At 52.3% G+C, this 27,969-nt stretch overlaps 2 protein-coding genes across 4 annotated transcripts in view; one reads left to right on the forward strand and one right to left on the reverse strand.

The window, feature by feature from the left end:
• The window catches only part of GFRA2 (GDNF family receptor alpha 2), an 80,123-nt gene that overhangs the window by 14,272 nt on the left and 37,882 nt on the right, over nt 1-27,969 (reverse strand). The gene's annotated exons all lie outside the window — the stretch shown is intronic.
• On the forward strand, nt 13,750-26,252 carry LOC107195395 (40S ribosomal protein S24-like). Its single transcript, XM_015586266.1, is given in 4 exon segments — nt 13,750-13,804; nt 22,667-22,800; nt 22,802-23,075; nt 26,113-26,252. Coding segments are annotated over 4 exon segments (603 nt in total).

The following is a 27,969-nucleotide window of genomic DNA, read 5'->3' on the forward strand; positions in this document are numbered from 1 at the left end:
TTTTAGAGGTATTTTCACAGTTTGAGAAGATGAAAATGTTCTAGAAAAGATGGTGGTGATGCTTATACAACAGTGTGAATGTACTTAACGCCACAAAACTGGACACTTAAAAATGGTTAACGTGGTAACTTTCACATTAGGTATAATTTACCACAATTAAAAAAAAATGATTTGAAAAGAATGATTTCACACCCATCGTTTATCACTGAATCTTCACAAAAAGTCTGTGAGGTCAGACAGCCATCGTTATGATTATCCCACTTCACAGAGTAGGAAGCCGAGCCTTGGAGAAGCTAAGTAACGCCCAAGATCCCAAGACTGCTGACCAGTGGAACCAGGACCTCGTCCCAGACCTCCCACGCAAGGCGGGCGGCCCTTCTGGCGGGTCCCATGCGGAAGCCCTTCAGGTCCTTTCAGAGACAGCAGTGATTTGTCTTTCCCAGGAAATGAGAAGGGAATCTGCAGTGACCTCCGCCCTCCCTCTTGCCTGGAAATACATCCTCCAGCTCCTCACCACCCAGCCCCAAGACAGGGAAAAGCAGCATTTCCAAGCAAGCTTCCATCCCCCGCAGAATCAAACGTGGTCTTGAATGGCAAGACCAGTGTCCGTCCCACTCCACAACCCGGCAAGTGAGAGAAGGCATTATGAAAGGATGAGAGGGGTGGGTGCAGAGGCCCCAAACACCTGAGAGAGGACAGAGGCTATAATAGGTAGAGGGGATCTGGAGGCAAACAGAATCTTTAAGCGCCTGATGTGGGTTGAATTGTGTCATCCAAAAATGATATGCTGCTGTCCTAATCCCTGGTACCCATGAACGTGACCCTATTTAGAAATAAGCTCTCTGCAGATTTAACCAAGACGAGGTCACAGTGGAGTAGGGCGGGCCCTCAATCCAATGACCGGTGTCCTTATAAGAAGAGGAGAAGAGACATAGACATAGAGTGATCACGCATGTGAAGACAGAGGATGGAGGGAGGAACCTACAAGCCCAGGAACACCGAGGATGGCTGGCAACGCAAGCCTAAGAGAACAGCGTGGAACAGACTCTCCCTCCTTCAGAGGGAGCCTGGCCCTGCCGACACCCTGCTTTCAGACTTCTGGCCTCCAGAACTGCAAGAGAATAAATTTCTGTTTTAAGCACTTGGTCACAGCAGCCGCAAAACACTCACACAGCCCCTCCGAAGTTGGCTCTGGCCAAATGTCTCCCTCCAGAAGGAGGGACGTGGTCAGGCCCAGCCCTAAGGAGGGCCTTCGCTGGGCAGCATCGAGCCAGAACTGAGCTCCCGCACGATATGGGGCTGCTAGATCACAAGCAGAGCCACCAGTTACCATCTCACCCCTGCCAAAGAGGCAGCTAAATGCCTTCTCCAAGCCCAAACACTGGCGTGCATTCTGATGCCATCTGATCACACGTATGGCCTGGCTCTCTCTCGCCGCCTCCCCAAGGCCCACCTGCAGTCCTGCCCCATGAAGCCCTTTCCAATCACTCACCTCTGTATTCCAGCTCTACACATCACCTGGACCAGGCAATTCCATACTGAATTGCAGACTTACCGATGTTACCCTGTTTGGTCTCTTCTACTGGAACACACATTCCCAGGGGGCAGACTCTACTTATTTCTTCATCCGTCTCCTCCAAACCCCGGGGGGCAGGATGAGATGGTAGTTATCCACTCATCCTTTCTCCAAACATATACTGAGCCCCTGCCACGAGACTGAGAGGCTGAGGACGGGATGGCACGCATGTCCCCGCGAAATCAGAAAGGAAATCCCAGCTAATGGGGACAGGGCAGAGCCCTGCAGGAGCACACTGCCCACTACGCAGACTTGAGGGGCCCATCTGCAGGTGTGGGAGTCTCGCAGACAGTGCCACTTCCGCCCAGCACGCAGGCTCACGTCCTTTCTGCAAGGTTAGTGCTCTGGTCCCTAACACCGGGGACCTTGGGGATGCTGCCTGGCCTCACCACCCACAAGGCCTCGGCCTGGCGGACTGAAAGCGTGAACGGGGACTACATGACGGCCCACGCAGAGAGACAAGGCCATGACTGGAGGAGAGCAGGACAGAAAGGAAGCAAAGCAGGAAGCGGAGGTGAAACAGTGCTGGCATCAGGTGGGGGCAGTGGGACCCCTCAGTGATGGGGCTGGGAGAGAAGAAGGCTCTGTCACGCAGCCATGCTCTGTCCATAACTTGTCCACTCTGTGACCTCGGGCAGGCTTGTCTCTGTGCTCGGTGTCCCCAGTTATCAAGTGCGGTGAGCCGTGCCTGCTTACCTCCCTCATGGGACAGGGCAACTTTGGTGAGCCGGGCACAGAGAGGAGGCATTGATCGCCTTTGTCTTTTTTCTCTACCTGGGTGTCTCATCCCTAGCACTGTGCCTGCCACTGGCAAGTGCTAATAGGAACTAGCCTTCCCTGTGTCTAATAGAAGAAAAAAAAATACCTGTGCATCCTGCCAGGGTGGGTGTGGGTCCCACACAAGGCAATGTGAACATACCAGGGAGAGATGGCCCCCTCTCTCCCTTCCTGATGCTCCAGAGTCACCCTACTGGACCCCAGGTGAACGATGTCCCCTTTGCCCCAACGTCACTTTCTACGCCACCATGAAGACACAGGAAGAGGAGCCCAGGTCCCCAAAGCAGGGCAACATGCACGAGGCCCCTTTGCCAGACCCCGGAGTGACCAACACTTAGGGCTGCCTTGCTCCCGTGAGGCTGCGGCCTACTTCCTTTGCAGCAGACCTGCAGCTCCATTCAAAGCACAGGGAGGTGGAGAAGCAGGCCTAAGACCAGCAGACGGACGGCAGAGGGGGAAGGAGAGGTGAGGGAGGTGGCTAGGCCTTCTGTTCCTTCATTTCTCCATTCTCAGTGTCAAGGCAGCCTTGGCAGACGAGAGTGATAAATGGGCCATTTAGGAGGACGCCCTGTCCAAGTCTCCAGGAGGCCTCTGATGGCTCAGGTTCTCTCCACCCCTCTAGATATGCTGAAGTCCACGGCAGCCGGAGCCCTCTGCCAGCATCAGAGACCACTCGGTGTCAATTTCCTTCAAGCCTGTGACGTGCTCCACTCCAACCACAGCGCACAGCCTGGTGACCACTCCCAGCCCTGGTACGTGCAGCCTCTGAGGCAAATGCTATCCTTTTCATCGTGCACGGCGAGCCAGCTGGGAATCTCTGCTCCATCCCTGGGCCACAGGCCACTCTCCCCTGCAGACACCCTGAGGTCACCTGTCTCTCGGACTCCACTCTCACTGCCAAACACAGACTTTCCCAGATCAGCCCCATCCCTGCTCAAATGTCTTCCTTTTCCTTTAAGAGCCCCCATAGGAGACATGGCCTAAAAGAAAGCAGGAGAGAAAGACAAATAGACAGAAAAGAAAAAAAAAACAGCAAGCAAGTGAACCAACATGGACACAAGCCAAGTCCATCTTGGTAAGATCAAGTCAAGACTGCCAGATGAGCTCAGGGTAGCAAGTGGACCTGTCCAAAACACACAAACCCTCTTGGGCTTGTTTCTCCAGCAGCTGTAGCCTGTTCAATCACAGGAAAACAGCGGGACAGACAGAGAGAGACACTTGACCCTCATTTGATTCAACAGTGGCCAGATTAAATACAGGACGTCTATTTAATTTGAATTTCAGATAAGCAATAATACTCGTTTAGCATAAATACGTCCCAATGCCATATCTGGGCCATACTGATACTAACCCGTTTTCCATTATTTATCTGGAATTCGAAATTTAACTGGGTATCCTATATTCTTATTTATATCCGGCAACCCTGTTTGATGGACAGATGTGCTTCTGCAAAAGGAAAGAGAGGCAAGCCAGCTGTGCAAAGACCAACCATACAAGCAGAAATCATACAGACTGGGCTGGGGGTGGCCCTCCTACAGGTCGGTGGTCCTAAAGTGTGGTCCACAGACCAAAACATCAGCATCAACTGGGAACTTGGTGGAAATGCAAATTCTCAGGCCCCACCCCAGACCTGGGGGTCTGACATTGCAGGGCAGAGCCCAGCAATCTGTGTTTTAACAGGCCCTCCGGGCACTTGGACGCAGGCTGCAGTTAGGGGACCTGGCAATCTGCACAGGCTTCAGGGCCGGGCTGTGGGGACCCTACTCACCCCACTCCCTGGTCTCAGCTTTCACCATCCCCACTTTATGGCCCAATCACGGGAGAAAGTAATGCTTCGGGTCATAACGTGAAGGCTCATGGTTACTCAGCAAAAAGTGTGTATGTCTGTACATGCACACCCCTATTCCCACACAGACACAATACAGCTGGACACACACCTCTCAGTTCCATGCTTTGGTCTTAGCCAAGAGTGTACAGGTACCCATTGTATCAATGAGACACTCCCTTGATCCATATTGTAAACACCTTTCCAAACACATATACCTTCTCAAATCTCTCTGGTCTTTATAATACTGGTGTGAATTGCTCCCACAGAACCCTAAAACACTGCAATGCTGGCCTGAAGTTCTTGTCGACTTCCCAAAGTTTTTGTTGTTGTTGTTGTTTTGTTTTTAGGAAACTAATGGGTTCCTACTGGTTGGAGAAGTGGAGAAAGAGGAAAGGGAGCTAATGTTTATTGAGGACCTACTATGTGCTGGACACTGTTATCTCATTTACTATTCTGAATACCACCCCCCAAGGAGACGTATTTCACAGTGAGGACGGGGTAGCTCCAAGAGGCAGGTCACACAGACACATACCCTAGAGCCAGCGCACGCGGGCCAGGCAGCTGTCAGTGAGTCCTGGAATACTCTCCTGCCCTTTTTATAACTTATCGGAAACCAATAAATTCCTTTTTAATTTTTCTTAAGCTAATTGGGTCTCTGTCACTTAAAATAGAAAAATTATTGACGACTCTTTAGCTTTGCTCTCTGATTTGATGTGATCGTCTCTGTCCAAGTTCAAAGCAGCCAGAAAAGGCACAGTGAGAAGGACACCAACCAAAACCCAAACCCCCACTAACTCACACAGAAGAGAGGGAGCACTTCCGTGAGAGTGACTTAGAAAATGGATGATGAGAAAATACAGGAAGGAACATGCTCGTGGCCCTGGGTTCTTCCCCCAGCTCATCTAGAGAGGAATGGCTGACAGATAAGCCACAGAAATCTACACTTCTACTAAAAGTGACAAGGATGAAGATTGTGCCAGTATATGCAAAATCAAATATGAAATTATGTTAAGGGATAAAAAGCAGGAGACAATACAGTCCATGCGCCCTGGTTACAAACAGGGAAAAACAGTAAGGGTGTGCCCTGACCAGACCTGCAAAACTTCAAAAGATGCGAGTATAATACGCTGTTCGTTATATTAATAAAATTGCTTTAAGATTATAATTATTTCTTTAAGTTTAATTGAATGAGAACTGTTATAAACAATGATTGTTCTAAGCCTTCAGTTTAGAGAAGCCATCATCGGCGGTTCTAGTAGCATCAGCAAATTCAACGAATCCTCTGTCCGAAAACAAAGAGGCTGAGCGAGACAAGCTCAAGAGACCGGGCTATTCACTCTGGGGCAGCTCCGATTGCTAGGAGCTGGCAGGTTGGAGACAGAGCCTGGTGCCACACTGGGAAATGCAGGCTGAACCCTTCTGGAAATGACCAAGACCTCGGGGCAGGCTGCAGCACATAACAATGTTTGATCTCCTCCCACGGGAGGCCCTGAATTCTGCGAGAATTCTCCCCTCTGCCCCAGCCCCTGTACAGAAACATAACCAGCCGTGAGATCCAATGTCTGACATCAGGTCATGCTGACTGGGTCTGAACCTTGGCTCAGCTGCTCACTAGCGTGTGACCTTGGGTAGGTTATTCAACCTTTCCGGGCCTCCAGTCGCCTCATCTGCAAAATAAAGGTAACAACAGTCCTGGTGAGGACTGAATGAGATGCCCAATGAGCAACTGTAGGTAAGTGCGTGGACAGTGCCTGGCACGGGGCAGGTATTCCATCTGTCATTGAGTGAGGTAGGGGTCACTGCTAACCACTCCAGAACATGGAATACTGTGGAGAGGGCATGAGCTTCCTCTTCAGGACGAAGGGACACAATATCTCTAATCTATTAACAAGCACATCTTGCATCTGTACCAGTGTCAGGCCAAGTGCTTCCCCTGACGTCACCACATTTTACTCTGACAACAGGTCTCTGAAGTTGGCATTATGACCCTCTTTTATAGATAAGGAAATGGAAGCCTAGAGAGGTTAATTAACTCACTCGCATCACGGCAGCAAGACCAGAAGACCCAGCTTCTAATCTCAGCTCCAGGGCCCGTGGCTTTTCCTGCCACCACCCTGGCCCTGCCTTGACCCAGCCATCTCTCGTTTGGCCCTCTGCTCTCCCCTCTCCCAGCATTTTGCAGCCGCAAAAGCACGGAGGTTCATTTCTCTTCTGGTGTCCTCCAAGGGACTCAGGGGGGTGCCACTTTCCTCCTTGGCCCCCTTTTCCATCCAGTCTGGAGCTCACCCAGCATCCTCTTTCTCCTCTAGGTGAGCCACGAGAGCATCCATGGGAAATGACCCGAAGAGGACTGTGGTTGAAGCCACTGGACCCCAGCTGACCAGAAGCAATCAATTAGACCCAGGCCACCATCAAGAGACTGACACACCAACCACAGTGGCCAGCCCAAGCCTGCGTTGGGAGGGGTTCAGGAGGGTCTGGATGGGGCAGAAGTCATCCCAAGGCCACAGCCTCTCCCGCGGGAGCCCAGAGACCGGAGCCAAGACCACTTCCTTCTTCTGGAGCCCATGGTTGGTTATACTCCTCTGCGTCCTTTAAAAATACAAGCAGGTGGGCAGGTACCCTTTTCTCCATTTTTCCTCAACCCCTCCACCTATGTTCCAAATCTATTATTACTCAGTAAGAGGAGAAAAGAATTAAATGTACGCATCATTTGATTTTAATTGAAGGACTGTTCCATTTCATTGAACTGCTAAGTAAGCTGAACAAGAGATTGTGTTTACATAAGCAAACCCCAAGTCACTATAGACTTGCTGTCACATTAAGTCAATACTTATGAAGGCTCTCTATTTAATTATTCAGTAAGGATTGACTTATTATTGTGTTAAGAGTGTGGTTAGCCTTGAGCTAGGTAGCCAGCCAGCTGAAAGATTTCTTTCAACTTTCTCTGAATGCTGATATGGTTCTTGCTGATGGTATGAGGTTAAGTTTCTTCCCTCCCTCCCTCCCTCCTCATGCAGAGCAAAAAGCTCCAGGTCCCACTCCCTCCAGTCAGGGGTAGCCGTGATCTGATAGTGGCCACGGAGCGGACGAGGTCCCAGCTGCCAGTGGTCAGCTTCTCATATGGTCTTCCTAACCCAGTAATTAGTCCCAAGGCTCTGACACCTGGGCTCTCATTAGCTTAGTTTTCCTGTTCTTAGGTCTGGCTGACCTGACCTTATTCTTCCTGTTCCCAGTGCTGAGGACCTCCTACTCCAAGACCCAGCTCCCTCTCACCTTTGTTACTTCCCGTGCCGCCCCTCCCTTCAACCTCCACAGAATGTGTTTCTCAGCCTTCACAATCCATCCAAACCCTATTATTCTGTGGCATATTGTTAAGGCGACTCAGATAGGTTCTTACATCAAATTGTATTTCCTGAAACATAACATTCGGGAAAAAAAAAACAAAACAGCAGTGGATGCTTAGCCTAAACTGCAGACCAACAAGAGAAGCACAGTGATCAAGGGCAAAATCCAAGCCACCAAACCACCTGGTTCAAACCCCAGCTCTGCAATTACATGGCTACAACCCTGGGCAAGTTACCCACCCTCTGTGTGCATCCTCATACATTAAGGGGGAAAAAAGGTCGTCATTTCTAGCAAGAGTTCCCGAGATTCCTGCACAGCACCTAGGATAGGACTGTGCCCAACATGCTACTCTGGTGACTACGGCCCCACTACTCCCCAAAAGAGGACCCCCTGGGCTTCAACAGCTCATCGTTGGCCACCCTGATCCCCACCCATCACTGGCTCCCTGCTGATCTCTGTCATCTCCTTACCATCACCCCTCCTCCTCTCTCCCCCACCACACACCCTTATAACGCGTGATGTCAAACCACACACACATTCCCCGACCTCTGCGTTTCACAGACGCTCATCCCGGGGTGCTCCTCCTACCGGAATGCCTTCCCCCAACTGCGTCCTCTTGGAAACCTCTCCTGGTTTAGCCTTCCAAACCCAGCTCTGGGGCCAGCTCTCCCAGAAAACCTTCTGCGAATGCTTTGTCCCAGCTCTGAACATGTTTCGCAAACTCCGATGACTGTGCTTGCACCACCAACCGTATTATAATTCATATTTTTCAAATCTGTTTCTCCTATTAAACTACGCGTTCTTTCACAACAGAAACCATTTTATCCATATTTGAACCTTCAGTGCCCAGAGTAAGAGTGCTTGACACCCATAGGGACTCAATAGCCACTGGACAGGAGAAAGGGAGAGAAGGAGGAAAGGATGGGTGGCTGGGAGGGTACATGAGTGGGAGGGTGCTTGGGAGGTTGGATGGATGGATGGATGGATGGATGGATGGATGGATGGATGGATCGATAGATGGATAGATGGATGGATGGATGGATGGATGGATGGATGGATGGATGGATGGATAGATGGATAGATGGATGGATGGATGGATGGATGGATGGATGGATGGATGGATGGATGGATGGATGGGGAGTGGATGGATAAATGAGGACACTATCTGAAGGGACTATATCTAAAGCAGGAGGAGAGCCAAGAACTGTCCTAACACTTCCCCTTGAAAAATAAAATTGCAAGCAGATTTCCAGCTGGCAGCACAGCAAAATGCATCAATGTTGCATTAACTTGGGCACCAAGATAGCTCGCTCAGCCACCAAAAATGCCCTTTGGCGTGTCTGTCTTCCTCCCCATCTCAGATCCTGCCTGGTGGTTGTTGGGAACTTGGAAAAGTATCTTTGCTATCTCTTGTAATAGCCATTTGCTTAAGGAGGCCCCAGGGGCCTGCAAGAATTAACACACATCTTTAAGCACCACTCTTAACATGAAGAAGTGCCTTGAGGACCAACAGAGAAAATCCAGTGGGCCCTGTGGAGAAAGGCTGGGTAAGCTGTCCATTCTCAAATAGGCAGAGAGCACTGGGAATCACAGGCAGGGTGAGGCGTCTGAATCGAAACATCCGCTCTTTACGAGCCGTGAACCCTGGAAACGTCCCTGTGCCTCTCAGCACCTGACTCTGATACCTACAAAGAAGTCTGGAATGAAACCACATGTGCCAAAGTGAACAGTGAAAGCGCATATGCAGACGTTCTTCTGGAAAACATAATTCACTGTCTACGTTTTAGGCTTTTTCTCTTTAAGAAGAATAAAAAAAGGGAATGAGGCAGGACTACAGCATCCAAATTCTCTTCTTCAGCTGACTGGACAGACGTGCTCCCATCACAGGAAGCTGGAACAGGGACAGGAAGCTGGTGTGGCAGAGCAGATGAGAAGCCTGCACATCATCAAGTAGCAGGAAGGACCAGATGTGGCTGGTGTCTGCTCTCAGAGAACACCGGGAGAAGATAGCCTCAGGACCCTCGGCCCCTCCCCCACCGTCCCCCATTCCAGGCCTTCTAGAGTGAATTGTGTAGACAAATATTCCTCCTATCAGGCAAATATCTGGGCAGCTATGCCACCACTAAGAGTCTTTTTCATTATATAGAATAATGAGAACACTGTGCTTCTCTGGAGAAATTCATCAAGGCAACATCCATTAAAAATGACATTTTTTTCCTAAACTAACAAAGGATGTGAGGCTGGGGAAACTGGCTAAAAGGAAATGTTTAGCTGATTCCAGAAACCATTCCAAAATTACTGACCCCCCCTTGCTGGCCAGTGCTGCCTCTGTGCCCTGCCTCCAGCTTGGAGCCCTTGCCAGGCCACAGGGCCACCTGAGCCACAGGTTTGGGAAGGGGAGCGGGGCTGGCTCCTGGGTATACACTGCCTTAGGAGGAGAGTGAAGTCGTAAGTGGCAGCATCACTGAAGCATATAAGACCAGATTATTTGTGGTCTCAACTTGCTGAGGCAAGATGAAAAATATAGCAAACTGCAGCTGCTGAAATCAGCTTTTTTTTCTTTTTCTTCCTTCTTTCTCCTTCGCTGAGGTTAGTGTTTTACAAAAAAAAAAAAAAATTTTTTTTTTAAAAAAATAAAATCTATAAACTGGGGGTTCCAACCTGTCAGTTAAGGTCAGGCACACAGAAGGAGCATCTCGGGAGGAGAGAACATGAGCCGTTTGTCTCACCTGCAAGCAAGACACTCGCTCACGCACATTTTCGCGCCCACGCCCATGTGAAGGCCCTGCCACCCTGACGCACACAAGGCCACACAGCCCCTCGTTTCCCCCAGCCACTGGCCCTACCCCTAGGCCCCAAACCTTACAAGGGTGCTCCCTGTTTCTACCCTCCAACTCTAAAGCAAGCAACAACTTCAGGTCTCCCTTTGAAATCAGAGGGCTGGGAGCCATATACCACCACCAGCCACACACACACCACCACCACCCCCACGTGGGTAGTGCTGTACCACTGCTGAGTACACGGAGCTGCAGTCCTCAAATGGATCAGCTTCTGCCAGTTCCCTCCACTGGGAGTAGGCTGGGTGGAAACCAGAGTGGACATGGCAAACCACTCAGGGAGAACAGGTCGTCACTGGGTCCCACTAGATCAGTCATCAGCCGTCTGAAAACTGCTACTATAAGTCAATGAGACATGAGGACCTGGAGCTCCTGAGGATCTGAACTGGAGCCTCTGGCTTCATCTGAGGTGAAGGTAAAGTGTACTGGGAGACCATTCGCACGTAGCAGGAGAAAGATGATGACACCCATGTGAACACAGACCGCCAGGCGAGGAAGGAGAAGGCTCTTAGCTCGTCAAGCGTGTGAATGCATTTATCTTAGAGCGAGCAGATTCTGGGGCCTGGAAGGGTTCCTCACTGCTTCTACTGAGTCTCCCACACATCGCCTGCTGGGCTCTGCCGAGGAGTATAAGGTACGGAGGAAAGAAAAGCCTGAGTGGAAACTGAGACACAGGGAGGGGCAGACCTAAGGAGAGAGGGAAGGTCATCGGGGCCAATGGTGAGACAGGGAGCAAGAAGGGGATCTAGCCATGGGGAGGAATGAATGAGTGGGTTCTTGAGGCAGAATCTAGAGCAATGCCCCAGAGTCTGGATGCAAAGAACAGAAGCCTTTCCAGGGCACCTGTGCTCCAGCTTAGGCGGAAGGAAGCCGCTGAGGAGTCTGCCATAGACCGAATTGTTGGTGTCCTTCCAAAATCCACATGTTGAAACTTGATCCTCGATGTATAGGTATTAGGAAGCGAGGCCTTAGGGAGGTGGTTAGGTCATGAGGGTGGAGCTCTCGTGATGGGATTGGTGCCCTCACAAAAGAGACCCCACAGAGCTCCCCCGCCCCTTCGACCATGTGAGGACACAGGAGAAAGCCAGCCATCTGTGAACCAGGAAGCAGGCTCTCACCAGACACCGAATGTGCCGACACCTTGATCTGGGATTTCTCAGCCTCCAAACTGTAAGAAATAAATTTCTGTTGTAAGCCACACCGTCTATGGTATTTCTGTTATGGCGGCCCAAATGGACTAAGACAGGGTCCACCACCAACCTCCATTCTCTCCAGTGGGTATAAGGGGCAGGGTACCCCCAGATCCACTTGGAAAGCTTTAAGCCCCCCAAGGGAATTTGAAGTAGAAGGTAGGTCCCCAAGACTGCTCACTCACTAAGCCCTCTTCCCAGTAAACTAGAAAGTGGGTTGGCCATAACACCATTGGATGTCACACTCCCTCTAAAGCAAGCTCTAGTTCCTTAATCCCCCTCCTGTGGTACCTCTGGGGTACAAGGTAGGAGGCAGCATCCCATGGTGTCAGCCAAGGTGGAACCACACGGCAGCTGGCAGAAGGCAGAACTGCCTTAGCAGACAAGGGCCCAGTGCAGGGAGTCAAACAAGGCAGAAGAAACAAAGACAGGTGGGGTACAACAGGTGGAAAGCCACCAACCACGGCCTAGACCCACCAGGAAACAAGAGGGGCCAGGGGCAGTCAGGGTCTACACAAAGAGAGCCACAGGAGGACTACGCTCCGAGGCACAGAGCATGAAGGGTGAAAAGCAAATGAGGCTGATGACATCTGACCCCAGGGCTCAAGGAGCAGCCCTACCTGCACAGGAAGATATAACTCAATGGGTGGTCTTCCACGGGGGCCTGGTGTTTCATGGTGTCCCTTCTTGCTGCCCCTTGGCCTAATGGTTGTGTACTGGATGTCTTTAGAGGCAAGCTGAATTTCATCTGGATGTTGCTGGTGGTGGAGATGAAGGTGTCCAAAGGAAAGAGAAAGTAGAACCTACTGTTGCACTGCAACAGGGTGCACTGAGGTTTGATATATGTGGACCTGTGGCAACGAGGAAGGTAGACCAGTTGTACAGCTGATGGGAGGGCTTAAATACCTTAAACACTCAGCTGAAACACTCCTCTGTAGCAATGATCTGCAAATCATGGAGAGATCAACATGCTGTTGGAAGGCCTTAAAATCACGGAGAGATCAACATGCTGTTGGAAGGCCTTAAAACAGTCCTCCAAAATCAGAAGGCAAACTGGGAATGGCAAGTTGAGATCTGATGGCTGGCGATCTGTGGGCAAAGGGTCTGCCGGGGTGAAGGCTGACATTTTAATGAAGGTATCCAGGACCCTAACACAATGGAAGTCTGTGTGCATGGAACCGAACATAAAAGAAATAAAAAATAATTATATCCCACGGCGCATTCAAGAGTTGGCACAGGATACAATAGTCTCCTTAGCCTCCTGACCGATCCTGGGCTCTGATACAGGGAGCACATGTAATGGCACCACACGGAGTGGGGCACAGCCAACATCCGGACTGGGCTGCAATGGCCAGGGTCATGGCCCAGACACATTGCCTGGGCACCAGGCTCCTAGGCTAGGACTTGCTCCCCACTCACCCTCGTCGAGCAGACCTTCTGAAGACCCATCCCTTTTGTCCCCTCCTGCTCTGAAAGGGAGCAGAGGGGACAGCAACAGGCACAAAAGAGAACAGGATGCCACCCAAGCTTCCATCTTCAGACAGAGCCAGTCAGTGTGAGGAAGCTGAGAAGTCAACGACTGACACCAGTAAGTTCATCCCAGAGGAGATTTCTGAGTTTTTCCCAAAACTGAGACCTCAGAGCTGGGTTGTTCCAATGCAGCTCCCGCCAAGGAATGAGACCCATGGTCCTGCTCCTAACGGACTGGGGCTGCCAGTGACAGGAGATGGGAGGGCTGAGGCTCCCAGGGCAGGGGCCAGGGCGGAGCCCTTCATGGAAGCCCGTGGCCCAGGCTGGGGCAGGGAGAGCTGCAAGGGTGCTGAGCCAGCCCAGACACTCGGTATAGGACCTGAAACCTGTACCATGGAAACCAGTATTGTATGCTGTTTGTTTCTATAATTATTTCCTTTCAGACCTGCCTTTGCATTTACTGAGACTTACCAAATACCAAATAATGAGATCTAACGGTTTTGTGTGTCCGCCAAGCACCTCTAAAAGCATTAACACGTTTAATCCTCACAAACACCTTAAGACAGGGAACACAAAGTCCCCCAATTTACAGAGAAGGGAACTTAGTCTCAGAGAGAAGACACGGCTGTGGCCCAGCTGGCAAGTGCTGGGGCTGGGACTCGAACCCTTGACTGTCTGTGGTGCAGGCCTGAGACCACTAGTCCTCTCAGACGTGTAGACGAGATGTCACCCTCTGGAGAGTTTGATGGCAGCAGCAGAATCCAAGACGGGCCCCAAGGTGGGGTGGCAGTCATGCGGGCAGAGCCAGGGCTGCCTGCCCTTGAAAACACTCTGTCCCTCTTCCTCTTGAGAATCACACCCAGGCCCCACCCAGAGGGCGCTGGGCTTTGCTGGCCCCTCAGGCCTGCTGTCCAGCTTGGTCTCTGCTCTCAAAATCGTGGTCTTTTTCCAGCTCTTCTCTCTGCCTAGGAAACCACAGCACTCCCTCACCCCAGAATAGACCCCAGCCCATCCTTGCCCATCTAAGAGCCCTGGTACCCTCCATCCTTCTTCTTCTCTCTTTCCTCCAAAATCCCCCATAGCATCCCCCAGCCTTTCCCGAGCAGCACCTGCCCATTTGAGCCTCCTCCTAACCACCGCTCATGAACTTTGTAGGGTCTGCCAGCCTTGGGGCCACAGTGACAGCAGCAAGACCACCTTTCTCCGGCTGGTGACCCCCGTGGGAAGTGTGGGGGACCTACACAGTACATGCATGTCCTGGGGCTGCCACCATGCAGAAACAACAGAATTAATTCTCCCACATTCTGGAGGCCGGAAGTCTGAGATCAAGCTTTCGGCAGCTGGACAGCGCTCCCTCTGAAGGCACCAGGAGAGGAAGCTTCCTTGCCTCTTCCCAGTTGCTGGTGGCCCCAGCCATCCTTGGCCTTCCTGGGCTTGTAGCTTCGTCACTCTGGTCTCTGCCTCCGTCTTCACATGGCCTTCTGTGTGTCTCCATGTTTGCTATCCCCTTGTTAAAATGACACCAGTCATCGGATTCAGGGCCCAGCCTAATCCAACATGACCTCACCTTACTAACCACATCTGCAAAGACCCTATTCACATAAGGCCACGTTTTGAGGTTCTGGGAGGGACACTGTTTAACCTACCCACACTCATCCATTGACTTCCCCTCACAGCAAGCATGTGATTCCATCTCCCCGCCCCACCCTACCTGAGACCCTCTGTGTGTCCAGATGGGGTGGCCACTCCTTCAAGGACAGGCTTTCACTTCCCAGGGTCTCCATCTCTGCTGTCCCCTGCCCCCCACCCCAGTGCAGCGCCCAGCGCCCCACAGGAAGCAAGGCAGCGCCTGCCCTGCCACTGCTGGGGCCTCCTCTGGGTAGGCCCTTGAGGGCTGCCTGGGGGAACAGGATTAGGACCCTCCAGCACCAGGTCCCCAGAGAGGGGTGATTCCTACTGTGTTCTCTCCCCTCCCTGTGCCCTGTCAGGGAAGGACAGCTGTGGGGCCTTGGCCTCACCCCCTCAGGGTCCCAGAATCCAATGCTATGTCACCTAAGGCCAAGTGGGCCCCAGCAGGGGGTTAGAGAGATCACACTGGATGCAGCTTTTGGTAGCCAGCCCATTGTAATGGGGTCGAGCAGACCTACGCAGCGCGGCCACTCCCGGTCTGACCACGGCACTGGCCTCCGGGCTGGGTGTCACTCAGTCTGAGGCGCAGGCCCCTCATCTGCTCTGTTCCCACCACAGCGGTCTCTCCGCGTTACGTCCCATTTCCAGCAACTATCTGGATTCATGGCAAACATTCCGATTGTTTTCCAAAGGATAAACAAGCAGGGGTCATTTTAATAGTACAGATGCCAGCTGGATATTAAAACGAAAGTGTTTGGATGCTCCATACAAGTAAATGACAGATAAATCTGGGCCACTCTCCAGCCCCAGCTCACTCCGTCTCCCATTGGAAGAATTCTAGAGTATGCAGAGAAGGTGAGGATACTAGCAAACAAAATCCACCTTGCGGTGGGTCCGGGAAGCAGATTAGCTTGTCAGGCTGCACGTGCCAAGACCTGTTCTTCGGGTCCCTGTTCCAAGCTGATTCGAGACACGGGCGCCAGCGCAAGGTAGGGTGTGCTGTGTGCCTCCGTTTTTAGTCCTCACTGTGATCACCTAGATAGCCAGAGAAAACTGGACACCTAGGCCCCAAACCCAGGGGCTCTATTTCAGTCAGTCTGGGGAGGAGGGACCCAGGAATCAGAGTTTTAATAAGCACCACAGCTGATGGGGCCACATCTGGAAAGTCGATGTGGCGTCACAGTGACAACACAGCCTGTGGAGCCAGCCCCGCTTCAAGCTTCTGCTCGACCTCATAAGCCGTGTGGTGTTGGGCAAGCCACTTAAAATTTCAGGTCCTCAGTGTCCTTATCTGAACATAGAAGAATAAAATGACAACAGCGCCTACCTCAAGGGTCACAAAGAGAACGTGAGGTCAGGCATGAAAACTCCTAACAGTGACATGGTGCCTATCTCAGGAGAACTCCATCAATGTCACCTGCCTTGGAAGGGCACATCCTGTTGGACAAGGCTGCCTCCTGAGAGGGTGGCATTCCCAGTGTCAACTACAGGGGGAGGGGCAGGTCCCCTCTGGCTGCCTTGCTCTCTGGGGTCTGGACAGCAAAGATCGGTTACTTAGGCCTGCACCCAGCAGACCCCAAGGGGCACCCACCATGTGAGGCAGACCAGGACCAGGGCAGGACAGGCCAGCCAGCCCCAGATTGCACACCAGGTCCAAGGAGAACAGATCACCCAGGGGCAGGTTACCCCGTGTTTATGTCCCTTCACTCCTATGAGCCTTTAGTCTGTCAATAAAGAATTCGGTCTGATCCCAGCTGTGCTGTGGGGTATGAGAAAGCGGAGAGGCATTCCCCTGGAGCCTGCATATGACAGGGGAGCAGGGCTGTACCACCGCTTTAGGCCCATGGGGAGTGGCAGTGGTCACCAAGAGAGATCCCCAAAGGAGAAGGTCCCAGGACACAAGGCTGGGGCCCAGGAGGCCCGCCTGCTCTTCCTTCCACTTACAGGTTTTCTCTTTTTACAGTTACATAGAGCCTGGGTTTATTATTATTAAAGAAGAAGGCAACTTCTTTATGGAAGTAGCACCTACAGTTCAGAAACACTATAGGGGAGACGCTGACAAAATCCGTAGACAACACACAGACCTGCTCACGTGGAGTCCTCCTGGCATGCCTGCACACACATGCACGCACTCCCTCACGCTCGAGCGAATGCACACTCATCCCCCAAAGAACACGCTGTCTCCCTTCCCTCCACTCCCCCACCCCCCAAACGGGTTTGGTGACCTGGGCGCAGTCACCTGGGACTGACTCCCTCCTTTCTGCTCTTCTGATCTCAAAAAGTAGGAGGCCACATCCCACCTTGGCCTGCCAGCCCAGGGGCCACGGACCTGCTGTTAGACATGGGAAACCTAGAGCTGGAGACACAGTGCCCGAGACGCACGTGAGAGATGAGCGGTCGCAGGACCCTCCCCGCACCCCAGAATCCAGGGAGGGATGTCCTCTCTGGGCCAGAGGAGGAGGCATGGTAACGGTATTACAAGGGCCCTCACTGCTGTGGCCCAGGAAGCAACCCGAGAGACCAGTGAGAGCCTGGCCGCTCGCTGCCCAGAGGAGCATGGCTCACCCACAGCCCGCCCAGCTCCCGTCTGCGGGCCAGAGAGAGGGGAGCCGAGGCTGGCACAGCCACGCCACGTGCAAGCCCCTCCTAACGGCCTAGCCACGCAAGGACCGCCGTGTGTCATGTCCTCCGTATCTCTCTGTCCCCCACACCTCAGCCACACGCATGCGGACAGCACCCACAAACACGCACACCCGCATCTTCTCGTGCGAACTCACTGAATCGCAAAACAAAAAGAAAAGCCCTTCACTTTGCAACCTGACTGAGTGGCGTGAACTGTATTAATGCCCTGAGCCCACAGTTCTCCTCAGACCATGTCCTCCCTCCTCCTCTGCCCCAAGTCCCCAAAACAAGGCGAGTCACAATTCGTGAAACACAAAAGTTGGGATGAGTATCATTTCATTCAGCCCCTTTGTTTTCAGATAAAGAGCAAATCCCCAGAGGTGACACGGCACCCCTCAGGTTTTCCAGAGAGAGGGGGCCGATTTGGAGGTGGGACCCAGGAATCCTGGCCCAGCGCCTGTCCCTTCCACCAGGCGGCCGACGCTCCCAGCTCACTCTTCCCTGTCACGCGTTATCTCTGCCTGGTCCTCACAGCACCCCGCCGAAAACGGGCATTTCTGTCTCCATCACCGACTAGGTGCTAGGTGTCACACAGTGACAAAGCAACAGCTCCAAGATGAGACCCATCCCCGAGACCAAAACCGCCCTCACCCCAACCCCCGGGCCCGCGGTCCGTAACAAAAAGACAGGGTAAAACTGAGTTGTCACCCAAAGTCATCAGGGAAACAGAACGATAATAAGGATTCAGTCATATTCCTCTGCAGAGAAAACAGAGTTCGCCTATCCTTATCCATCTCGACAGCCAACTCCAACTCCAAAAGGCCTTCATAGGCTCTCGTCCCTTTTCCAAAGTCATCTCAAAATATATATTTTTAATCTAAAAGGGCTCTGGCATAATAGCACTTTTGTAGGTCACTCCTCTGGCAGCCCGCCAAGAGTAAGGGAGCCACCTGCAAAGAGTATGAAGTTTGTACACGAAAACAGATATTTTACTCCTTAGAAAATCCTTTATCTCCTCGCTTAAAGTCTAGCGGCTCCTAGGACATACCTGGTTCTAACACAAAGGGGCTCTGATTCTTTGTTCCATGGAAAACCAGAGAAAGAGAAAGGGTGAACGAAAGAAACTCTCAGCAGCAGACAGGACCTTCGGCAAGAGGTGACAGCAAACACAGGGAAGGAAACAGAAACACGAAAAGAGCACAGCACAATGGCTCTGAACTCACAGTCTCTGGGGCTAATTAGTGTGGGGCCAACAGTTCTATACGAGTCGATAACCCCCGAGGCATCGCGGACGCCATCTGTGCGACTTAACCGGTAGTCAAGGAGAGAGGTATGTCATCAGGGAAAGGTTAAGTTACCGTCTACGATCTCTGTTTAAGGAGACAAAGAGCATTCGAGAACTCCACGAGTATTTATTACGCCCTGCACCGGGCCAGGCCTGGGCTTGAGGCAAGTGGAAGTGGACAAGCCGCGGTGTACCACCGGAGATGCAGGGGGCACGCTGCCCCCAGGATAACCTGGCAGGGAAAGGCAGATGTGTGTTGCCTTTCCCCAAGGGGCAGCAGAACAAGAGAGAATTAAAATGGTGAACGGTGTTTTTCTTCCCCTCTTCACACACCCATGTGTCCTTTCTAGAAAATGGGCAGAATTTTCAGGCTGAGAAGCCCGGGCGTCCTTGCCGCTAAGAAGAGAATTTATTTTCAGAAACCTCACGAAGGCAGGCCAAGAGCTGGGGATGCCCAGGGCCTGGTGACGGGAGGGCAGAGAAGGCCATCAGGTGGAAAGAAGGCCGCTTCCCCAGGCCAGAGGAAACCTGGGCCCCCTGTCCTGGGCCCAGATGAGGGACCTGGAGAACTGCTGAGCAAAGAGGCCCATGGCCTAGACGGTCCCTCTGGCCAAGTCCAGGGTCAGTGGAGTTTACAACTGTGGGGGCACAGCAGATGCCAGAGGCCCAGCCCCACTGTGAGGCTGGCTGAGAAGCAACACCACAGGCTGAAGGTCAGCCACCCCCGCCCTGCAGGTCTCTTCTGCTGGGAGCCAGGATCCTGCAGGCCACATACAGGGAAGCTCGAACCAGAACCATCGGGATCTCATTTCCTGCTGGCCAGAGGGGGAGGAGAACCTGTAGTCCATTTAGCAAAATCAGGAAATGTGATCTGACCCAGAGTGCTGTGGAGTAAAGTCCACGCATTTCACAAGTGCAGTCATCCTAAGAATAGCTCTGAGAGGGGCTGGGACAACATGGCACTAGAGAACAGGGCACAGAGCACAGCTTCCCGGAAGACAGAGAAGCTTCAGAGGGGCGACCTCAAGGGGTCTTCTCAGGTGAACGGGCACTTTCTATTTTGTCAGGAGGACGTTCCAGGCAGGAAACCCGTCCCTGCGGGATCCTGGAGGCAGGAAAAGCAGAGGCACGTTACACATCCACACAGACCCCTGAGAGAGAGAAGTGCCAGGGGAGGGGGTGCAGACGGGAGCCAGGGCCGCTGGCTCAGACCCCAGACTCTTCCAGACTGAAGGCAGAAAGGCCCTGGGGTCTGAGCACTTTGGAAAGTTCATTCTGAGGACTTATCTGACGGCTGCTCACTGAAGAGCTGTTTGATTGAAGTCCATTCCAAATGGTCTGCGAGCAGCTACAGGAAGCACACATCAGGAGCAGCCGCCCTCCAGACATTCCGCACCCCCACCCCTGTCCCAGCTTCCTTGGCTCCTAAAATCACCAGGCACCCACCCTAGGCCAAGCCCCTGGCCTGCCCACAGCCTGAGATCAGGGAGGAGGGTCATTTCCAATTCGAATGAGCAGATTACAACCCGGGCACTGATTAGAACGAGGGCTCAAAGCCCACAGTCCCACCACCTCGCCTTCACCCAGCGACTCACACCTGAGGACGTGCCCTTTCAATGCTCTGAAGAGAGAGGAGATGAAGGAAAAGAAAGCCCTGGCCCTTCCTCCATTTTAATCACCTGGCAGGTGATCCCAACAGGGCCCACGGATGAGCTGGGGCCACTGGAAACCCTGATCTAGTTAAAATACATCTATCTGCAGCATTCAGAAAATAGCTATCTACAGTATTACTTTCAGCTATAATGGAAAACTGATGGCTTTTATCTCCCCAACTTTATGACTATTGATGGGATAGAGGCTGAGGTTTGATGACCATTTAATAGCCGACCCTGTGCAGTTGGAGGAGCATCGGAAAGCAGTGAAAGCGCCAAGATGATTGTCTGGCAGAGAATTCTCCACTAAGGTCCAGGAAGCAAAACAACCGCCCTCCCCAGGCTCCAGCAGAAGAAAAAATCAAAGTCATCATCACCTCTGTTTCTCCCCCTCCTTTCTGCCATTGACCTCTGGGGAGGCTGATCTATAGGGGAGGGGGTGGGGACCACGGCAACGCGGGCGTGAGCACTCATGGAGAAAGGTGGGGGAGGCAAGGGAGGGAGCTCTGGACTGGGGACCCCCACGATCGATCGACACACCACTCCCCGCCACCCCTTCCCGCCCGTGGACCTGCTGGCTCCTGGCGGGACGACAGGGGCTCGGGACTGTCTGACGGGCTCCAAGGAAAGAGCTGGCAGGAGAGGGAAGGCAGCAGAGGTCTGGTCTAGCCTCAGCTCCAACTGGGCTTCAGCCTCCTGTCCACGGCCAGAAGCCAAACGCCATCTCCAGGGCTCTGCATGGACGCAAGCACCACGCCTCCCTTCTGCCCCTGACCCGAGGGTCTCTACCCAGCGCTCCTCCATCTTTCTCCCCAGATGCACAAGCCAGCATTCCGTGCTGAGGACACCACACTTTTAAACAAGGGGCAGGGCAGTGGGGGCCGGTGGGGGGGGTAGGTGCCAGGGGCAGATTCTTGGCAGCATTCCAAGTACTTTCACAGACCTTCTGTCAATTTCTACAACAGCCCCATGAGGTGGAAGGGAACATTTGATTCTGTCCATTTTTTTTTTTAATTAAAATAAAAACAAAAAAAACCGAGGCTCAGAGATGTTCCCTGTCCCAAGTCTGGGAGCTCGGTGTTGACTCCCTATCCAGTTTCACCCTCTGCCTCGCCAAGATGCCTTGAAGAAGAGGATGCTGCCCAGGGCGCCAAGGCCTGGCCTCTCGTCAGGGTCCGGCCATCCTCTAGCTGTGACTTTGGGCAAATCACTTCACCTCTCTGGGCCTCTGCTTCTTCATCTATAAAATGAAATGCTCTTGGAATGAGCTCCAAGAACCCCTACAGCTCTGTTTTAAGGTCAAATCATGTATTCTTGGGGATTCACCCAGACACATTTTCAGACATAGTGATGTCCTGATGCTCACAGCGGCCACCATTCCAGACAGCGTATCTTTCTCCCATCACGAGACTGAGGCACACTAGTCACAGAAACCGGCCCCCTCACACCAGGGACTCCCCTTCAGGCAGTGCAGGAGAGGTGGGGTGTTCAGGCAGGTGGGCAGGGGCCTCCACAGCTCTCCCTTCCCCACCTTCGGGCCCGATGCAGGTGCTCTGGTCGGCTGCCTCTCTGAGGGCCCCTCTACTGGGTCCCCCAGCCCAGCTCTCTTCCTACTCAACCCACACATGGAGACAAGCGCCCACCTGTCCTCCCCGTCCAGGGGCCGCTAATTGCCTCTGCTGCCACTGCCCCGGGGTTTCCCTAGCTCACTGGTTCCCACTTGGTAGCTACTCGTTGATTTCACAGGGATTTCCAACCGTCTCTGCTGAAACTAGAGGAAGACCAGCAAATAGCAGGCAATGGTCCTTACTTGGTGTACTTAAAACTCCCTCAGAGAAACAAAGCACTTAGGAAAACCCCAACTCTCCCTAATGTGCCCACGGCCCCTCAACATTACCAGCCAGCTTGATGTTTAATGATGCCAACACACATACCAATTCCTAAAATTTTCCACTTTGGCCATCGTCTTTCCTTGCCTTTGGATGGCTGCTAAAGAGACCTCCGTATTCCATTCTAGAATTCACTGGCTCCATTGCCGTCCTGTGCACTGCCATAAGACGTTAGAGGAAACAGATCACACTGTCTTAGTGACCCAGCCCAGCGGAGAACAGCCCAAACCCACAAGTGGAAACGACCCAGAAACACTCCCACTCACCATGAAGATGCTGCTCCATTCCAGCCCGCCCATCCCGTGTGGCCCTTCACCTCAAGGAAGTGCAGAGGCCAAGAGCTCTCTTGTGGCCTGAGTATACCCTTCCTTTGAGGGCCCAGAATGTGCCGTCCCCACCATCAGTTAGGCTTCGGTCCAGGCACAAGTTTCTCACACAGGAATAAATGGACAGGTGCATGAAGACAAGCTGTGCATGTCACCCACAGGGACACAAACCCACGGGGAAAACTAGACCACCGTTAAAAACCAGTAAACTGCTGTTTTCCTCTCTGGCTGCTTGAGGGTCTGTCGCCATCACGAATGACACAATAACTATCTGGACCAGGAGGTTCATGACGAATAGGCTACTTCAACGGAAACAAATGGTCATCGATGTCCTTCATCCTGGAACGGCAACAGTACCTGAGACAGAAATTCAGGGAAAAGCTAGCCGAAATGTACAAGACCACACCAGATATCATCTCTGTATCTGGATTCCGAACCCGTTTCGCTGGTGGCGAGATAACTGGCTTTGGCATAATTTATGATTCCTTGGATCACGCAAAGAACAGTGAATCCAGACACAGACGTGTAGGACACGGCCTGTATGAGAAGAAACAGACCTCGAGAAAACAGCGAAAGAAATGCAAGAACACAGCGAAGAAAGTTGGAGGGGCTGCGAAGGCCAACGTCGGTGCCGGCAAGAAGCGAGGTGGGACTGGACAACGGAGGAGGAAAGATTCGTCAGTGACTATCTGGTGACCAGATTTTTCACGAGAAGATTGATAAACTAAGAACTTAAAAAACAAAAAACAAAAAACCAGTAAACCTGTATGTACAGAGAAGTTCACAAAGTCTAAAATGTTAACAGTATATTTAGAGAAAAAAATAGCTTACGAAACGGCATGTACGGCATGACATCATTTTTGTTAAAATCTGTATACGCGTATTTGAAGAGTCTGGAGGTACACATCCTCCCAAATGTTAGTTAACGGGGGCCTATTTCGGGGTATTAGGGTTGTGCGTGATTTCTACTTTCTACTGTCCTGCCTTGCCTGAGTTACGTTTCATAGTGACCGCGCACAGCTTTTATAATCAGTAAGTTTCATTTTGAAAATTAGGAAGAAAAAAAAGAGAGAGAAAAGGGGGAGTGGAGTGGGGGGAGGCTAAGGGGGGAGGGGAAGAAAGGATGTTTCCTAGATCTCTAATCCATCCCCTACACTTGATCCTGGGACAGGAGATCCACATTACACCTGCTCGAAAGGGATCTAAAAAGGTCACTAACCTGACCCTCATCTGAGGCCTAGTGAGAGGCCTCCAGGCTCTGCTTGGTACCTCTGAGGACAGGGAACTCACTACCTAACAAGGCAACTCATTCCAGTTTCCTACAAGATCAGAGAGCTGTATTAGGATTTAGTGTAACTCCCAGCCTAGGACCCTTCCCACCTAACTGTATTTCTTCCTCTTATTAAACAAAAGTTTGGAGAACCCTGAGCCTGCTGGAGTTGGGGACCGACAGGTAGGAGGCTGGGAGGGGACCCGGGAGACCCTATCTACTCTGATCTCCCTGGGTCATCTCAGAGCTCTAATCAATCAATCAATCCATCCATCCGTCTCCTTCCTTCCCTCCCTCCCACCCTCCCTCTCTCTGACATCTCCTTGCAAGTCTGCGCCAAGCTGCCCCCTCTTGTCCCCATCTCCTGGGAGGTTCTGCCCCTAGGATGCCCCACCCCCCTTCCCACCCGCCTGTCTCCCCTGCACCTTCCATGGCTCTTCCCGCCACATGCTCCCCTTCCTTGAATGCCCACAGCAAGCAGTTTAATCCTTACAACACTTAATTAAGCAGGGCCTCCTCTTCGTAGTTAACGTTTCCACGTGGGTGAGCCTTGTCTCCCCGAATGAGCTTAGAAGCGCTTTGAAGGAAATAATGTTTATCGTGTGCCCGGGTGCCAGGCCTTATGCTCACTGCTTTTCCTGCATTATTTCACTTAATCCCATAATCTCGATCTCGAGCCTCGGCCTCTCTCCCGAACTCCCACGTATACAAATACCTCGCTGGCATTTCCACTCACGTGTTCCAAAGGCTTTCAAACAGGTCTGAAGCTCAAACATCTTCCCTCTATGCTCAGACCTCCTCCTCCTCCCCTCTCTTCTCTCACGTAATGGCTTTGCCAGCCAGAAAGTCCTCAGCATCACCCCGGACTCCCCACCTTCACGGTTCACATCCATTATGTCCCCAAGAACTGACAACTGACCTCTGAAGGTCTCTGCAGTGTGTCTCCAACTGGACCCTTCCCACTCAGCTCCTGCTGCCGATCACAGCAGGACCCCAGCAGGAGCCTCGCCCCCAGCCTCACCTGCTCTCCTCTGACCATGGTGCACACAGCGGCCCAACGGGTCTTTCTAGAACACCAACTGGATCACGCCACCAGCCTTGGGGGGCCGGCCTCCACCTCACAGCCAGTACCAGCCTGCAGGCTGCTCAAGGCAGGTCTGTGGTTCACCTCAGCCTCCTGGGTGCTGAGCAGCTGGCAGTGGAGCTCCAGGGCAGTCTGGTAGAGGGGGGCGCCAGGCTTCAGTGTAGGTGTTACTGTCCCTGTTTTGTCCAGAGGCCCTGCTCTGTTAAAGAACAGCCCAGCTCCCGCAACCGTGGAGGCAAGGACCCGAAGCCAGCCCCGTGACTCCAGCCTCTTCAGTGCCCTCTGAGACTACATCCAGGGGGTCTTTCCTTGGGCACGTCACAGTGCCCAGAGAGCACCCCCAGTGGGTCAAGGGGTGGAGAAATCACACGCTCAGGAGGATGCCTGCCGGACTAAATCGATGATCTCAGGCCAGGCGGGCGTGAGCAGCTCTCCCCAAATTTCCCTCCTGCTCTAACCAAGGAGCAACGACCTCACTGTCTGTCTGTGCACAACTCCATGTCCTGGCTCTACTCAAAATGGGAGGGCACCAGTGGTGACCTAAGACTGCCCACCCCAGAGACCCGGGATTACACAGCGACCTGCTGAGTCTTCCGAGACAGTCCCCCAAAGGGCCCTGAGGTGGACGGCTGGCTCCGGGCTAATGCCGTGTAAGAAGAGAGAAGCAGGACCGCCTGACCTCTATGGACGATGCCCGGGGAGACAAAGGACACACCCCGGCTGGCCTCCGGAAAGCCACATCCCGCCCCCGAAACACCCTGGAGAGGAAGCCCCGTGCTGGTCACCCCGGGAACACCTCTCAAATGCTCCTCAGTGCTGTTCTAGATGCTTCCTTGAAGAAGAAGGCTGAACAAGTAAGGCTTCTCTGGGCTTCCCAGGCTGTCCTTTCTGGGAGGGCGGGCCATCCAGGTGGAAAAAAAGGTTTAGAGACAGGCCTTTTCCCACAGTTTAAGGGCTCTTTTGGCCGTGGCTGGAGAAGCTGAGTCAGTGGCAACTGTATGATGGCTCCTCAGAGCCCAGGGACATGGGAGGGGGAATGTTTGGGGTCCTAACCACACCATAGTGTGTGGGTCAGCACCGAAGGCCATCAGGCACATGTAGCCCACACTACGGGCTGCCCCCAAGGCTGGGAGCCTCAGAATCATGGCCCGACCCTGGCTGAGGGTGGGCAGGGTGCCATGGTGGGACACTTGGGATTACCCATGATGGCAGTGACCCCCATACCACGCTCCCCAAAGCCAAGCCGGTGTTGGGTCCTCCTCAACCATTTTGCCACTGAAGGGACAGCTGAGCATCTTCTCCATGACGGACACATTCCTTTTCCACAAGGGTCTTCCCCAGGAAGCTCGGACCAACCCACTGGCAAACGTTCTTTTAGCCACCACTTCATCAGACCTGCCGTGGAAGACATCACCACCGTCCTCCACTTCCTGACCCCGGTGGTCACCCATGTGCCCTCATCCTTCTAGATCTGTCAACAGCATCCGCCAAGGCTGTCCGTTCCCCCTTTTTCAAAAATCTCCTTTTGGTTCCCAGGGCACCGTAATCACACCACCAAACACTTATCAGGTGGTTCTGGATCCGGGCACAGCCCCAGGCCCTGCCTTCTGCTAGCCTTTCCCTAGGAGATCCCACCATTCCCTGAGCCTTAACCACCGTAAACATGCCGATGACCCCCAGAATTTATAACTCTGGTCAAGCTCCGGATGGGGATGTCTAAAGGCATCTCAAAATTAACATGCCTGAAATGGAATTCCTTATTTATCTTCCTCACCAAGCCTGCACCATCTCAGAAAATGGTACTCACCCACCAAGTTGCTCAAGCCAGTGGCCCGCAAGTTATCCTTGAGTTTCTCCATCTTCCTTGCTCCCACATCAAGCTACATCATATCCATCTCCAAAATGCCTCAAATTTACCTACTTATCTCTCTCCACATGGCCACCCCCCGGCCTGAGCCACCATCATCTCTGATCTCTGCCATCATCTCTGATACTAAAATAACCTCCTCCCCATCTCTCTGAGGTCATCCTTGCCTCCTCCTTAATTCTCCGCACAACAGACAAGAGTAGTCTTTTTATATTACAATTTTAATCATGTTACTAGTTGGCTTCAGAAGCTTCCTTCTAACTGTACTCAGAAAAAAATCCAAACTCCTTGCCGTGGGCCCTGCCTGGCCCCCGACCTCCTCCTGCACCCATCTCCCGAGCGCCCCCTGCTCCAGCCACGCCTCCTGTTGCTTCCCCAGCAATGCTGGATTCCTTCCTTCCTCCAAACTTCTGCATGTGCTATTCCCTCTGCATGAAATGTTCTTTCTCCCATCTGTCTCACTTCTGGCTCCTCGTTCTTCAGGTCTGTTTAAATGCTATCTACTCAGATAAACTCTTCCTGACTCTTCTTTCTAAGTAGGTCTCTCTCCTCCTTTCCCCGTTACTCTCTATTTCTACGTTCTTCTCATTTTGAAAATATTATGTTAATATTTATGTTAACATAACATTAATACAACATATTATAGGGCCAGTAAAAATTTAGTGTCTAGCACAGTGCCTGGCACACAAGAATGTTGAAATAAATAAATCAACACGGTAGTATTATAAGAATATTAAAAAGTCACAGATCTAATTGTGAAGATAGAGTATTAAAGAAAAGCCACACAATCAGTGCCACGTGAAGGACTCGAACAAGTTCCAGAAAGCATCAGTGGAAGGAGTGGCTAAAAGAGGGATCAGGGAGATACGGGCCAAACAGGCTTTGAACGAGGCATAAGTCTAGGTTCATATGTCCCCCCAAACTGACATCTTGAGACCGTAATCCCCAACGTGAGCGTAAGTCTAGGTTCACAGACTGACTGTTTATGTCCCTCCAAACTGACATCTTGAGACCGTAATCCCCAACGTGATGGTATCTGGAGGTGGAGTCTTTGAGTGGTAATTAGGTCATGAGGGCGTGGCCCCCGTGATGGGATTAGTGCCCTTACACAAGAGGAAGAAACACCAGATCTCTCTTCGTGCACACACGTGAGGACATAACCCCAAAGAGGGCCCTCGCCTAGGACCCAGCCATCCCGGCGCCGTGATCTTAGGCATCCCGCATCGAGGACTGTGGGAGAGCAATGTTTGTAATTTAAGCCCTGCAGTCTACGGTATTTTGTTAGAGCAGCCAAGCAGACTTAGACACTAGCAAGGAGA

The sequence above is a fragment of the Pteropus alecto genome, unplaced genomic scaffold (genome assembly GCF_000325575.1).
Source record: "Pteropus alecto unplaced genomic scaffold, ASM32557v1 scaffold160, whole genome shotgun sequence".
NCBI lineage: Eukaryota > Metazoa > Chordata > Mammalia > Chiroptera > Pteropodidae > Pteropus > Pteropus alecto.